At 37.5% G+C, this 16,448-nt stretch overlaps 1 protein-coding gene across 3 annotated transcripts in view; it reads right to left on the minus strand.

Moving 5' to 3' along the window:
- Window positions 1-16,448, minus strand: part of LOC137250110 (uncharacterized) — a 197,970-nt gene that overhangs the window by 44,497 nt on the left and 137,025 nt on the right. For all 3 annotated transcript variants that reach the window (XM_067782408.1, XM_067782406.1, XM_067782407.1), the window contains exon 3: window positions 10,519-15,307. In XM_067782408.1, coding sequence (XP_067638509.1) covers window positions 10,519-15,307 — 4,789 coding nt within the window. The remainder of the gene's footprint in view (window positions 1-10,518; window positions 15,308-16,448) is intronic.

The following is a 16,448-nucleotide window of genomic DNA, read 5'->3' on the forward strand; positions in this document are numbered from 1 at the left end:
ATCTCCGGTGTGGTAGGCGGTGCACGTTACCGTCATACCACGACGGCCGCCACCGATTTATTAAAAATAAATTAAATTCTCAAATCCCTTACCGGCAGCACTTGGGGTAAAGACAAAAAGCAGCGAGCCCCGTTCTCAAAATTAACTAACCAGAAAAGAAAGCAATCTCCTTAGGGAGACGCGCGTATTCCTAGCTCAACTTCGATCTGGATACTGTAACAGGTTTAACCTAACAGGTTTACCAAGGCGCAATCAACAACGACATACATAATATATGTCCTGCTTGCAATGTGAAACCAACGCCTGCGAGTTTCCTTGGACTCCCGTTAGAGGACATTGATGACATTTTGTCAGTGGTCGGTCATGTTGGATGGAGCAAAGCACTGCTAAAAAAACAAACAAAACACGAGAGCCATGGCTACTGGATCAGCGCCACGTCATCCTCAAGGTTTAGGAGGAATTCGCTCGATGCCACTTTTTATCTGTAACGATCGCAGCACCATTGGGCTGGTTGTCCTCCTCTAATACCTTCGTCCTGACGTCTGCGTCTTCAACTTGCCTCCTAGTTTTAAGGCCTTCTGGGTCCTTTACGACACATCCCACTACAAACGTTTGACGCAACTATAACTGTTCTCAAGGAAAATAACTTGCAATTCTTTCATCATGATATGAAACAAGATCGACCTTTCAAGGTCGTAATTCAAGGGCTAGAAGGTGTAAATGCCAACGAAGTAAAAAGTGAGCTAATAACGCGCGGTCTCAAGTGCGCTGCGCAAACTGCAATGGTGAGCATAAGTCAACTGACCCACGCTGTTCAAACCGTGAAGCTTTTTTACGTATAAGAGAATCTATCAACATGAGAAACCAGCGAAACTCTTCAAAAAAAATTAACACACAATCTAAGTCGTTTAACTACAACCCTTCTTCATTTCCTTCATTACACAATACTTCGAGAGTACTTCCACCAACTCTGCCTCCCAGCCCTGCCTGGCATCACAGCAGTTCACATAACACAAATCATCAAAATAATGAGTTATTCACAGAAAGTGAAATAACCCAGCTAACGTTAGATATTTTAATGAAATTAAAAGAATGTAAAATCAAAATAGATTAGTTCAATGTTATCACGCAACTGGCAATTAAATATTTATATCAAAATAACTCATAACGTGTGATTGTACACCAAAACAAACTATGTGGAACTCTCGTAGTATCCTAAATAAAAAAAAAATGAATTATTTCATTACCTAGAAACCAACAAAACAGATATATGCCTGCTTTCGGAAACATGGCTAAATAATAAATTAAAGTTATCTCACTCAGACTACTTTGTCATAAGAAAAGATCGCTTACATAGAAATGGTGGTGGTGTGGCTATGCTCATCCGAAAATCGATTCAATGTTATCCCAAGCATTGTAACAGAAGTAATTGAAAATATTGGTATTGAATTGTGTTCCAAAAATGGTACAAAAATAAAATTTTTTAGTATTTATTTCCCAGGTGGGTCACTGTTCTAATGGCATCCAAAGTAAGTTTAAAGCAGACTTGAGAAAACTTTTTAATCAAAACTGCAAATTCCCCTATGTGGTAATTTTAACAGCAGGCACAGGATATGGGGCTGCTTGCGAGCAAATTCGTGGGGAAATATTTTACAAGAGGTCTCTACCTTGTATCCTGTATCAATGCCACATTCCCAAACTCCTACTTACATTCCCCCTGCTGCCAGGAGTAGACCTTCTACGATTGATCTCATTTTATCAAATATACCTGAATTCATTTCTCAACCAATCGCAGTAACCGCGCTCAGCTCCGATCACCTGCCAGTCGAGTTCAAAATGAAACTCGATATTTCATTTAATCAGCCTATACGCTTTGACTACAAGCGTGCCAATTGGTACAGATACAACCAGTTTCTAAAACGGGAATTCAATAACATGTCTATGGACATAAGTGAAGCTAGTAGCAAAATTAGTGTAAAGAAATTGAGCTCTTTACAGGTAAGATTTTGGACGCTGTGAGACTCTCTGTTCCTAAAGTAGCCTATGCCAAATTACCTGCATCCGTTTTGAACATAATGCAATTAAGAAACTATATCGCAGAGAATGGGTACGATATCGACAACAAACAGACTATGAGTTGTTGAAATACTACAACGCTCTGATTAAGAATGAGATTTTTAGATATAGGAACGAAAAATGGAACAACAGACTGAGCTCCCTTGAAGAAAGGTCAAAGCCTTTCTGGAATATAACCAAAATACTGAAAAAGAAAAATTACGTTATTCCTCCCATTGTATCAAACAACATTACATTATATACAACTGAAGAAAAGGCAGAATCTTTTTCTGAGAATTTTCTGGAATATCACATGGTATCCGAAAACCTTGGTTGTCCTTCCCACACCACCAGAGTTAACACCTTTGTGGCTCAATTTGATACTCAGGTAGTTGAATCCCCTCAATCTTTCTATGTCACACAGAATAGCGTATCTACTACTATTTCTTTTCTAAATTCCGAGAAAGCTTCTGGCTTAGATGAAGTCAACAATAGTATGTTGAAATTTCTCCCTGAAAATGCCATTGCATATCTAACCTTTATCTTTAACTGTTGTCTTAAACTCCAATATTTTCCTGACACTTGGAAAGTAGCCCCCGTCATTCCAATACCTAAAAAAGGTAAGCCAAATAATCTTAAGTCGAGTTATCGCCCCATAAGTCTACTCAGCAGTCTTGGCAAAGTACTCGAGAAGATATTAAAAGAAAAAATCTGGGAGTTTTTAGAATCCACTGACATCATTCCTCATGAACAGTTGGATTTCGTAAATTTCATTCCACTGCTCATGCCATCAAACGACTCTGCAATGATGTAAAAAATGAATTTGGCAAAGGGAAGCCAACATCTCTCGTCTTACTAGATATTGAGAAAGCATTTGACTCAGTATGGCATAATGGGCTAATTTACAAACTTATACATTTTCGGCTTCCACCTCATTTAATTAAGATTATTCAGAATTATCTAACCAATCGTTATTTCTGCGTACAAATTGGAGATACCTTCTCAGATCTCGTACAACTACCAGCAGGGGTACCTCAGGGCTCAGTGCTCGGCCCCTTCTGTATATTATCTTCTGTTCTGATATAGAAAAAGTTAGCAGTTGCAAATATTCTTTTTACGCAGACGATGTTGCTGTGTGGTCTTCGCACAAATTCGGTCAGCAAACGGCGATCGAATTACAATGTGCCTTAGATATATTAGTTGATTATTTCTTCACATGGAAAATCAATATTCTTCACGAGAAGAAGAAAACCTTGTTATCTTCCACTTTCAACTCTTCCAAGTAAATAATTTTGGGTTCACCTGGTCCGACAAAGTCAAATATTTAGGCGTAACGCTTGATATTAAACTAGTTTTCAAAGATCATATTCAGTGTTTTGCAGAAAATTGATTTAGGAATTAAAATGTTATATCCTCTAATAAATAGGAAATCAAAACTTAGCAATGCCAACAAAATTATAATAGCGAAAGTAATTTTGCAATCTATGATGTTATATGGATGTCCCATTTGGGGAATCTGTGCTAAAACCCACATTATGAAATTACAAGTGTGTCAAAACAAAATTTTAAAAATGATGCTTAATTTACCATGGCACCACTCCACAAAACGCCTCCATATTGATAACAAAATTGAACTGGTTTCGGGCCAAATACTTAAGATTATTGAAAAATTCAATAGACACTGTCAATATTCAAATAATCCCCTTATAAACTCATTAGCCGATAGCTTAAATTAATAATTAATTTAGGTGATTACATACATAATAATGTAACGAATGTTAGCAGCACTAAGCGATGCTATCGTCTCTAAGCGATGATAAGCAGTGACGTGAATTCACATCAATAATTCAATCATTATGTATCTACATAAACGAATAAATAATTGCGTCTACACATATGTACGTACACGAGCATCGGAGCGGCAATGCACAAACACATGCATATATCTTATCTGAGTTGTCACAAGAGATGGCAATAATTTGTGCACGTAGTTGTGGCTGGCGATTTTGTAGCCGAAACTAACTAGTAACTTCTGGAAATAGAAGAGCCTAGATGTATGCAGCGTAAACTATAAAAGTGGCGCAAGCGAGTAAGAAGTAATTCAGTTTGAGTTGAGCTATCAATCAGTTTGAGTAAGCACGCGATCTGGCGGCCAATAGTAGAGTTTCATTTGAGTTATCAATCAGTTGGTTATTAAGCCAGCGAGTAGCAAAGTATAAGTGTTATTGTGAAGTACTTTAATAAAGGCCATTTTTCCATTGTTCAATATTGGAGTTATTTATTCAACAGTTTAGTGATTCGAACTTAGCAGAGGATTTGCAAGTAAATTCGTTACAATAATAACTATGTAAATAAGTATATAAAGGTTATTTGTAAATACTTTTCCTTTAAACATAACTTTTTATTAATTTTCAAACTTATAAATATGTAATCGCAATGTTATAGTTGTAAAGTTCATTAAAACTGTATCTCTTAAGAAAATATGTGATAACTCTGTAGTTTTAAATATCTTACTTAATAAAATAAATTGAAATTTTAATTGAAGGAATTTCACGGCAAATCTTCGCCTAGCCACGCACCAACATGGCTTCCGCTAAATGCATAGCAAAAACATTTGCCTAAATGCCATAAACATCCAGATTAATTACGGACTAAATCAGGAAAGACCCCATCATAGGGCGGTGCTCGTGGCACTTGACCTGTAAAAAGCTTTTGAAACAGTCAATCACGGCACGAAAATATCAAAACCTAGGAAAATTAAACAGGGGGTACTGTGCTATTTCCGCTTCTTTTTAATTTCTACATATAATGAAAATTCCCTCCCCACCAGAAGGAGTTACAATCATTTCTTGTGCCGACGACTGCACGATTATGGCAACAGGACCTGGCCATTCAATTGATGAATTAGTTATTCAAATAAACAGCTATCTCCCCGATCTTTCTAGTTTCTTCACCTCGCGCAACCTGGCATTGTCACCGACAAAATACACGGACACTCTGTTTACGACGTGGAAGGAACAGATGTCGCAAATATTAAACGTTCACGTCGATGGTGTCACACTACCGACTGTCAGTCACCCAAAGCTCTTAGAGGTAACGTTCGATAACACTATTACTTTCAAGGTGCATCCCACCGATATTGTATCTAAAGTTCAAAGCCGCAACAAAATCCTGAAGTCGTTTGCCGGCAGCACCTGGGAAAAAGATAAAGAAACGTTGCTAACCACGTACAAAGCAATTGCCCGGCCGCTCATGAGCTACGCGCCACAAGTTTGGCCGCCTGGTCTCAAAAATATATACTGGAAAAGGCTGCAGGATGTCTCCTTATGACCCCCGAACACCACCTACATAGTGAGGCCAAAGAGCTCAACATTAAAGAGGACAGCGAAATGCTGAACAGGTAGTTTTTGCTACAGTCATAAACCAGGACATCCTAGCAAATAACTGCTTGATCTAGCCCCGCCTCCACGGGGGTTAAGGGAACATCTCCATAAGCACTATGACGAGTTCTGGCGCCTGCCAACACAGCCGTTTAATCCAGACAAGCATAAGCAGGCCCTAAGCCAAATCGACACAGAATCGGTAACGCTTTTGCCAGGACGCGCCCAGTAAACCCTGTTATTAATATGCAATATCCTACCAAGGTAGAAGAAGAAATCACATTACCAAAGGAGACACGATGCACCCTGACCCAACTACGTTCTGGATACTGTAATAAGTTAAACTCTTACTTGTCCAGAAAGTACGTAATGTATGTACTGCATGCGACATGACACCAACCACCTTTTCAATTGTAATGTGGTCCTACGCCTCTAACACCAATCTCCCTTTGGTCCGCCCCTGTTGAAACAGCCAACTTCCTTGGACTACCGTTAGAGGACTTTGATGACAATTTGTGACTGGTCGTACCCATTGAATGGGGCGAAGCACTGTTAACACAACACCAACAGGTCCGTTTCGACTTCGCTCGGTAATGTGTGTTAGGATTGTTATCATTGGGACTGAGTCACATAAAAACTTTGCCTGCACCCCATATTTTGCCAGACTGCATGTATAATACATCCTCCGCCTGCTTGCTTATTTGGAAGATGTAGTACCGACCCTCCTCTGTAGGCCTAGATATAGTAAGAACCTTCCAATTCTATGTAAGTATACTCGGGTTCTGACTCTGCAGAAGTTGCAGCGTATCCTCCGACTTCATCACACATGGTATCCTTCCGTGAGGATCTGCGCTTTATCCACTACCTCAAACCGGGCGTCCATCACACCACACCACCACCCGAATCAAAGTTTGGAAGGAGTTTACTTGGTTATTCCAGCATCATATTGAGCATTAATCCAATAAGCTCCCTTTCTACAGATCTTCACGTTTCAGTAGTCGTGTGTCCGAAAGGACTGTTACGATCAAGCAGCGCTACAGTCAGTGACTGCTTTTCCACATCACTCATATTCTCGGGAACAGCCATAGTCTTAATGTTACATCCCTTTGGCTTATCTCCTACTTCCGTGGTTGGCACATCGCCACTTTTAACGCCTTATCTTTGACTTGCAGCTTTCGAGGTACTTTCTACATTGCTATTGGGGCCCACCTCTCCTACAGATTTACACCAACTTGTATTTTCTATGCGGCTTCCCTGCCTCGCGGCCCTGGCACTGGGTCCTATCTGCCTCTTGAAAGCAGGCTTACAGCATTTCGCTGAACGTTGCTCATTCTGCTCCTTCCTCGTCGTACCAGTTACCGTACCGATGGTTTCTCCTAGCAAACCTCTTGAACTGCCTTCGACTTTCTCCTACCAAGCGCTCGCTCTCCAGTTAAGTTGGGTCAACCATGGCTCCCAACCGTTGCACAATTCTTAGTGCTGCACGGTACTGCGAGAGCTCTCTTACTCCCTCTGCTTTGTACCCTTCTCCACTCTACTTCTTCGTTAGCATTTGTATAATTTTCCAACACGGAGCTCATTGGCTCTCTATTACTCTCTCAATACTTCCCGTGGTGGCACCGGTATCGGGAAGGCTCTTTGGGATGCATCGGAATATACGTAGATGCGGCGTAGATGCAAGTCCTAAACCGCTAAGCAACATAGTGTGGAGATCTAATAAGCCCTCACACCATCGACAAGATGCCTATCCTAGAGAGGGGCTTTACTGTGGTAAGGCCATCAATACTTCCCGAAGTGGCCCAGTATCGGGAAGGCTTCGTTGGAATACATCGGGATATATCTCCCGGCTGCAAATCATCCAATAGACACGGTCAGCATAACACGCTGGATAAGAGGGTTGGCAGGTCTTGGTCATCAACATCCCACCGCCTTCCTATGAGCGGCATAGATGCAAGCCCTAAAACCACTTAGCCCTCACACCAACAACAATAAGGTGCCTAGCTTAGTGGGGGGCATCAATCGATAACACAGAACTTAAATTTTAGAAAACAATTTGACTATTGAAACATTTGATTTTTATGCTTAAGAGCCACATACAGGTGAATAAATTTCGAATCACAAAATTGCTTCACGAGTTGCATTATGATTTCTTTAAAACTCTTCTAACGCAAAAAAACTTAACACTTTTAGCAACAACAACTATATTAAAATCAATTTTAATACAAATATTTGCGCCTCTAGGGCCCATTTGCTGAGCGGGAAGATTATTATTGAATCAGAGTTTATTTTAACACCTCAGAAGCTAACTCTTAAGTTAAAAAGATATCTTACCTTTCTGTAAAAAAAAATATATATTCCCACCCTCCATTTAAAATACCAAAAATCATAAAGGTTAAAGTTATATATCTTTGGCGAAGGAGTTTAAACTTAAAAAATGGCCGTACTAACGTGGTAGACACACCATATCACAAACAATAAGACGTATAGCTACGTCCGGTCCGAGAAGTGAGTGCCTGCTGGCTTAAGTCTCAAGCCAGCAGACACTTCGTGAAAACACGTCGTACAGCTCCTGAACGTCTAGAATAATTTATACCTCATTAATTGGCAATTTACTAACGCAAAAAAATGTAGAGCTGTCTCCAGTTCCGAGAACGTCAGTGTCTGCTGTCTTACATATGTACACGCATACTTTCTACAAGAGATTAAAGTAAAGTGTACATTTAGTTGCATCCTCGAAGGTACGTTGTGCCGAGTACTTGTTTATTCCGAAAAATAACATGGCTACTATTTAACAAAGAAGATCTAAGTTTGTAATATGGCTTATTCTTCTTGCTATTTAACGATGAATAAGTTTTTTTCTTTCAAAAATTTTAATATTTGATTTTTGTACTTGAAAAAGATTTGAAAATGTGGGTATTGAATATCAAGTACCAATAAAATGTACTTATACTATGCTTTCAATTACTGAGTATTTCCAATGGTAATGGTAATTGTACTTGATTTTATTATGTAGCTCTGATATGTATACAATCAACATATTGATGGAACTAAACTTACGCTTTACTTCAGTCATTTGTAGCTAGAGGTGGAAAAATACCGATAGTCCGGACTATCGATATACGCCAACAGTATCGAATGGCCTTATCGATATATCGATACCACGCGCTTTGGATCCAGAAACGCCAATCCGGAAACGGAAATTAACAATTTTGTGTCTATCAAAAGATATTAACGAAAAACCGAAAAATGACCCGGACCGCTCCGAAACCGAAGGAGGGATTCATAGTATTTTACGCACAATACCTTTTTACTTCGCGGTCTTCGGCCGCGCTTATATAAAATTGCACTGGCCGGTCCAACATCTCTTTGCGATTAAAATCAAATCCGTGCAAAACCTTTTTCTACACTAATTAACTTTCTGTGTACAACATTATAACAACCACATGAAAACTTTCATATTCAACTACAAACATCTCCTGACAGCTTAAATTTTTTCTCTTCCGCTTTCGCATTTTTGTTCTTGTAGTCAGAACGCGTCATTTGATACCTCTCCCGATATTTTCGGAAGATAGACAAAAACATGCCAGCATAACAAAAGTTACCAATGCGTTTTTATATTGTAACGAATATTAGCAACACTAAGGGGTACTGTCATCTCTAAGCCGATCCTAAGCAGTGACGTGTATTCACATGAATAATTCAACCATTATGTCTACACATATGCACGTACACGCAGCGGAGAAGCAACGCACAAACACATGCAGATATCTTATCTGAGATGCTCACAAAAGTATGCAATTATAATTGTGGAAATGTCGCTCACAAACACACGCGCATGAGCTGTGAGAGAAGCTATAAAAATTGTGCATCAGTAGTTATAGCTGAGAAACTTATAGCAGATAACAAACTAGTAGATTCTAGAACAGAACCGCCTAGAAATGTCAACGAGGAAACCAAACACTATAAAAGGCAGCAACAGTAGAGGTGCGACATTCAGTTGGGGTAAAGACGCTATATAGCGAGCAATAGCAGAATTATTTTGAAAATAGTTTCATTTAAGCAAGCTATTGGTTGTGAAGTATCAGTGTTATTGTGACGTACTTTAATAAAGGCCGTTTTGCATTATTAAATATTAGAGTATTATGGCGGCCACCGCGGTGTGATGGTAGCGTGCTCCGCCTACCACACCGCATGTCCTGGGTTCACACCCCGGGCAAAGCAACATCAAAATTTTAGAAATAAGGTTTTTCAATTAGAAGAAAATTTTTCTAAGCGGGGTCGCTCCTTGGCAGTGTTTGGCAAGCACACCGAGTGTATTTCTGCTATGAAAAGCTTTCAGTGAAAACTCATCTGCCTCGCAGATGCCGTTCGGAGTCTGCTTAAAACAAGTAGGTCCCGTTCCGGCAATTTGTAGGAAAAATTAAGAAGGAGCACGACGCAAATTGGAAGAGAAGCTCTGCCTAAAATCTCTTCGGAGGTTATCGCGCCTTAGATTTATTTTATTTAGTTAGTTATTTATTCAACAGTTTAGCGATACGAACGTTAGTAGAAGGTTGCGAATAAGAGGATTTGCAGTGAATTCGTTACAATATTATATTTAAACTTATAATTCTTCTATACTGCAGTACTTAATCGCTACAAACAATAGTATCGAAAGCCATAAGCATCGAAGGTTACAAACTATCGATATATCGATACTACCGTCGATAGTTTTTCACCTCTATGCGCGCTAATGTGTACAAATGTAAACCAGCATTCACTTTTTATTGGAACCGGAGACTGCAAAAAAAAATGTCTGCAGTAGCAAATTGCCAATAAATGAGGCATAAATCATTCTAGTCGTTCGGGAGCTATACGTCGTGTTTTCATGAAGTGCCTTCTGGCTTGAGACTTAAGCCAGTAGACACTCACTTCTCCGGAACCGGACACAGCTATACATTTTTTTTGCGGTAATAAAGTGCCAATCAATGAGGTATAAATTATTTAAAATATGATATTGTTGTTTGCTGTAGTGTGTTTGCCACCTTAAATGATATTCAGAATTGAAGACGGTTCATTGTGAACACTGATCAACTATACTTACTGAACTTGCGAATGAATAGGTGGTCCATTTTTGTTTGTGATAGTTGATTGAAGCGCAGGGGGACTTCTAAATTCGTGCTGAGAGTTGGCGGGCTTACCTCGATCAGTTGAAAGAAGTTTTTTTGGTGTTGCGTCTCTTAATGATTTTAAATTACTACCTTGACTTGCACACATTGAAGGCTTTTCTTTGAAGTTATACTTAAAGCTGCTACCGGCATTATTTTCATTAGAATTAATTATACAAGCTGTTTCCGCGCCTTTTAATATATTACAACATTCAAAAAACAAGCGTTCGTCGGGGTTTAGATTTAGTCGCGAAGAATTGTTAAGGGTTGTTTTATCTTTAGCAATGTGACTTTGTTCCCGTCGTGTTAGACTACTATGAATTTGTTCTTGATTACTGAAATGCGTTTGACAATGGGCAGTGTCTTTTACTTGGATAATATGTTGTATTTCATTGCCATCCGTTTGTATTTTGGTTGAGGTGCATTCAATGGGATTGTATTTTTGGATCTCTTTTACAGTGGAATCCACTGGTGTAATAGTTGATGTGCTCTCCAATCTTTTTGATAATAAGTATTCTTGTGCAGATAGTTTTGATACATGTGCTAATGTCATATTGTGTTTAGTTAATGAGTTGAGTGAATAAAAAACTTTTTTACATAAAGTGCACTCAAATTTTGTCGTTGTAGTGTCGGGATTTACATGTTTTTTTGGTCTACGCTTCAATAAAATACTTCGACGCCGACGCCTTCTTCTACCACGACCCCTGCCTACATCTTGTGAATAACTGGTGTAAACGCTTAATTCATCTTCCAAATCCATATCCATTACTTCTGTGTTTGTATTTTCATCACAAATAGATCCGAAATTCGAGCGATCATCATTAAAATTAGGAGCACTCCGAACACTCATAGAAGTCGGGGGCCGACTGTAAAATTTACTATTCGAATCGTCCTGCAAGTCGTTAGCCATTTCAAAGCCATCATTGACAAACATGAATTCTTCATTCTCTGAAGACATAATCTTTTCATTAACATTCTTAGCTATTTCTGTAAGATAGTTATCTTCTTCAACGTCTCCTATTTCATCTAAAGGCTTTTCGTTTTCACATTCTCTGGCTTCCAATGGTTTATTTTGTTCATTTTTATGTATATTTTTATTAAGCCGCGGATCTCTACTGGAAATTTTGCTTGTACTTTCAACAATTGATGCCCTTTGATCTGTTACATTTGACTCTATATTAGCAGAAAGAATGCTCGGCCTCAGTAGTGAGGGTCTCACATATACTGCTGAAGTATTTATTACTTTTGTTTCAGACAGGGTTACGACAACGGTGTTTCTTTGCTCTAATTCTGTAAGTTGCTTCTCTATTCCAATAGAAAATGACTCTAAAGATGATTTCAGTTTACTTATGTTTTCGTTGTCTAATAACGGTTTGCTTTTGCCACGATATAGCCTTTTTCTACTTCTCTTGGTAACAATTTCTTTAATTTTGGGTTTATCATTGGGTTCGTTATTTGTACTTAGAGGTTTGTTTCGGGCTTTGTTTGTTTTAGTTTTGCTTTGATCCTGCTTTTGTCGTGTTGCATCTTGTGAGTTTTTATTTAAGCTAACGTCATTATTTGATTGATCCAATTTAGATGCCACATTTCTTTTGGTACTAGACATTAATAGCATTCCTGTTACAAATAAATCTTCACTTTTCTCATAAGCTAGATTTTCTAGCTTTTTAAGATTATCACGACGTGCTTTATCAATTTTAAAGCTTTCTAAAAGTTGATCTGCTACAATCGCAGCTAACTCATTCTTACGGCGACGTCGCTGCTTCTTCTTAGCCTCTGTCGTATTGTCGACTTGACCAGAGCTATGAAAGCCTGATGAAGTATTATTTATAATACTCATATTTTCTTCAGTTATAATGCTAGGATTTATTTCATTGTAGGCCTCATCTTGAGGAGAGACACATTTATTTGCTTCATTATGGGAATTAAGCGGAAATGTCAAAGGCTCCTTCTCAGCTTTGTTGGAGACACTGAAATCATTATTCGTTTTTTGGCATAGTGTTGGTTTGCAATTTTCAATTCGATTTTCACAACTTGTAGAATTTGGTATACAGGCAGCTTGGGGGCTATCAATTAAGGCGTCTGTGAAATTTACAATTATTGCTGAACTTACAGAATTTGTATTAGTTAATGCATATTTTGTTGGTGCTCCATTTCCATTTGTAGCATTATTTAGAGGCACTGGCTCATCAGGTAAATGTTGCATACTGTCCGACACTATTTCTGGCGTTATTGCCAACATGCTCGGACGACAATCTAAAGTTTTTGATCGGACGTAGCGTTTTTGAGGAGGAAATGCCACAGGTTTTCCTGTTTTGATGTTTTCGTCATCATTTTTCGAAATTTCTTCTTTGTTCTTCTCTGAACCTAAAGGGGTCACTGCTAAGTTCGAAACATGTTGCTCTAATGACGTCGATTGTTTTTGCGTAATTTGCTCTACAGGTGCTATTATTGTTAGATTTACTGACGGAGGTATTGAATTGATTTGTGACACAATGTTACTGTTCAAGTTGAGTTTATTTTTCCCATTGTCTTCATCATCATTATAGGGCAAACTAGCTTTAACAGCGTTAACTACAGAGTTTATGGCATCGTCGATGTGATTAATAACTTCATCGTCCATTTTTTGGGACACTTTTCCCTTTACTGAATTATCTTTCTTGTTTGATGAAGATTCTTTGTTAGCACCTTTAACATTATTAGACACAATTTGTTTTGTAGTAATATCAATGTTGTTCTTGCCTCCATTCCGTTTTTTCGATGAACACTTGGGAATCGAGTTTACAAAAACAGTTTCACTGCTAGTCGTAGTAGAATTTACAGCATTTCGTATCTGTGGGATCTTCAATAATTCCAAATTAGAATACGATTGTTTATTTAAAGCAGCATCTTTATATGGGCCAACCGATAAATTGATACCTACTGGATGAACATTTTGTGGTTCAATTGGTTTTATAACAGGCATAAAGGTCACAATAGTGGGAAAATCATTTGTTTGATTGTTGTTTGATTTCTTTGAGAGGTCTAATGGTTCATCTTCAAGAATACAATTTTTTGCTTCAAACCCACAAATTGTTTGTCTTCTTGCTGGCATGCCACCTCGATATGGAGGTAAGCAAACTAATTCGTTTAGGTTGTGCTTCTTCATATTTTTCGTATTTGATAAGTTTAACGGTTCTGAATTGAATAACGGACCTACTTGAACCATAGGTGTCGTTGGAGCAACGGATACCGTAGGTGCCACAGGTGCAACAGGTACTACTGGAGGTAGAGGCACTGGCGTCGGCAAAAGTGCAGATTGTGATAATACTGATAGTGGTGGAGGCGGCGGCATCGGCGGTTGTATGGGTAGTACATTCACTTGCATGCTTTGCAGTTGAAGCGCCATTGGCAGTGTTGGAAAGGGGGAAATCAATTCCTTAATTGGATTCGGAGTTGGCAGTATTGGTGGTATTTTCTTCATTTTATCCAGTAACACGGCTGTGGGTTGTTTTGACAATAATATTGCAGTATTCGGATTGGCAGAAGCTAAAGGCATCTGAGGTAATACAGAAATAGCCGGTTCCATATTCGTTGTTAAAAATGGCGCCGTATGCTTTTTAAACTGAGGACATTTGTCATTTCCATATAATAAGTTAAAATTGACATTATTTTGAATATAATTAAAATTAACATTATTTTGCGCAGTTGTTTTTTGCGCCGATATTGTCATGGAAGTAGTTGATAGCGGTATGATTTGTGGGGCCATTGTATTCGCAATAAACGATGCACATGTTATTTTTGGCATAGTAGGTGTTACTGCCTTCAATTCTAAAACTGCTTGAGTTTCAGCTATAGGAATTTGAGGAGCTGCATTATCTATTTTAATAATTTTTCGAGAGACTGCTTTCCTTTTTGGCAACTTTGTTTCGCTATTTAATTTGTTTTTGTTTACGTCTGCTTCTAAACACGATTCATCTCTACTTTGTGAATGTTGTTCAGTCTTTAGTTTTTCTTCCAGTTTGCCGGTGAGCATAGCAATGCAATCATTAATTTTCTTGCTTCTCTTCTTATTACACGTTGTGTTATCAATACATTGTAAATTGTTTTGAGCTTCATGGTTTACTGCTACTTCCAAAACCTTATTCTTTTGTAAGTCTATTAGTTGGTCAGACTTATATGAGCGTAAGCTATCACAAACACGAGTCCCAGTTGTTAGTATTCCTTGTTCAGGTCCTATTTTTGTTGTTTTCACTTTATTCTCCGTCACAGTTTTTCCTTTTGAAGGCGTCATGGTCGATTTGCTCTTTTCTTCTAAATCCTTTCCTGCATTAACGGTTCTTCTATTATATATGGATATATTCGATGGAAACTGTATATCGGAAGTATTTTGAAAACTTTTGATGTCTCGCTTTTCTGTATCCTCTGATAAAGTATTTAAGGTGGTATTACTTTCTACCGCAAAATCTGATTTGCTTAAGACTTTTGACTTCCTTTTTAACAAAATGCTCTCCGTTTTGTGATGCAATCTTTTTTTACTCTTTGTTGTTTTGTTAACAAATTTGGTTTTTGTCTTAGACAACTGCGAGATTTGTCTGGTGCGTGTGGCTCTAATCCTGCCTTGGCTGCTAAAAATTTTATGCTTCGCTATGAATTTTGATTTTTTGGTTTTGGTAATAGTAGGAAATATTTTTTTACATATTCGTTTTGGCGGTAGGTTTTCCAGCATCTTTTTAATTGATTCAGCTGAAAGGAGAATAAGAAAAAAAGTTTGGTAATAACCCAACAGGCATTTCTGTAAATGTTTTTAAAAGTAACTTAAAGTTAACTTCCTGTGTTAAACAATATACATACATATAAGCGTTTTCAATATTAAATATATTTTAATGTTTTTCAGAAAACATTTTGTAAGCATTGAGGGTAAATGTTTATAAATATTTTAACTGTGAAAGTAAATTGTAAATGTTCACAAAAAACACAAAAATTTATTTGTCCACTTTTTTCGACTTGGACATTTTTAAATTATTTTCATAAACGTTTGTATATGAAAGAGAATGGCTGCATTTAAACCGCTTCTTGAATTCTCTAAGAATGTGTTAGAATTGCAGCTAAACTTGATTTAATGTATGTATGGAAATAGGGAATTAACTATATATGTGTGCACATGTATTATACGTGTAAATTATTGAAATGGAAACTATCGTTTAAAAAAACATTAGAAAAATTTTTATAAAAAGCTTTATTTTAGCAATTTTTATAAGCTTACATTTATAAACTTAAAAACAAGGAGCCGTTTCAATTATTTGACGCTTGTTTCTAAACGAGTTATAAACAAAAAATGAAGGTTTTTTAAGCTTATGCCTATATAACACTACTTTGTTTTCGTGAATTTTTTCTTGTATTTTTCCTCAATTTTTTGTCGCACTCCCTCCTAATACGGCTTCAGTACTGGTGTAAGTGTGTAAACTATATTCCAAAGAAATTAACGAAATAAAAGAAAAATACAACCTAGTTCATTAAAAACAAACGAGCCAGTTTGTTTTTCGATAGGTTTTTTTGGCATTCGGCCGTTTTTTCTTTATTTTTTTTTCTGACAAATTAAAATTTTATTTTTATTTTGAAAATTTTGTGTACAAATATGTAACGAAAATCGACGTTCTTGTAAAAAAAAAACCAAACGATCGTGCAATATTTTCATAGTTTTATTGTGAAAAAATTTGGTGAAAAATGAAAGGAAAAAAAGGCAGCAATAACATGTTAAACTTATTCATTTTGTAGGCAATATTGGTCTCCCTTGCTCTCGTTGGCAATTGTTTTTGTATTTTGCCTTTCCGATAAAGTTTCGTCAGTATTTTAAGCTTGGAATCCAAGCAAAAATAAAGTAGTG

The sequence above is a fragment of the Eurosta solidaginis genome, chromosome 4, assembly GCF_040869045.1.
Source record: "Eurosta solidaginis isolate ZX-2024a chromosome 4, ASM4086904v1, whole genome shotgun sequence".
In the NCBI taxonomy this organism is placed as follows: Eukaryota; Metazoa; Arthropoda; class Insecta; order Diptera; family Tephritidae; genus Eurosta; species Eurosta solidaginis.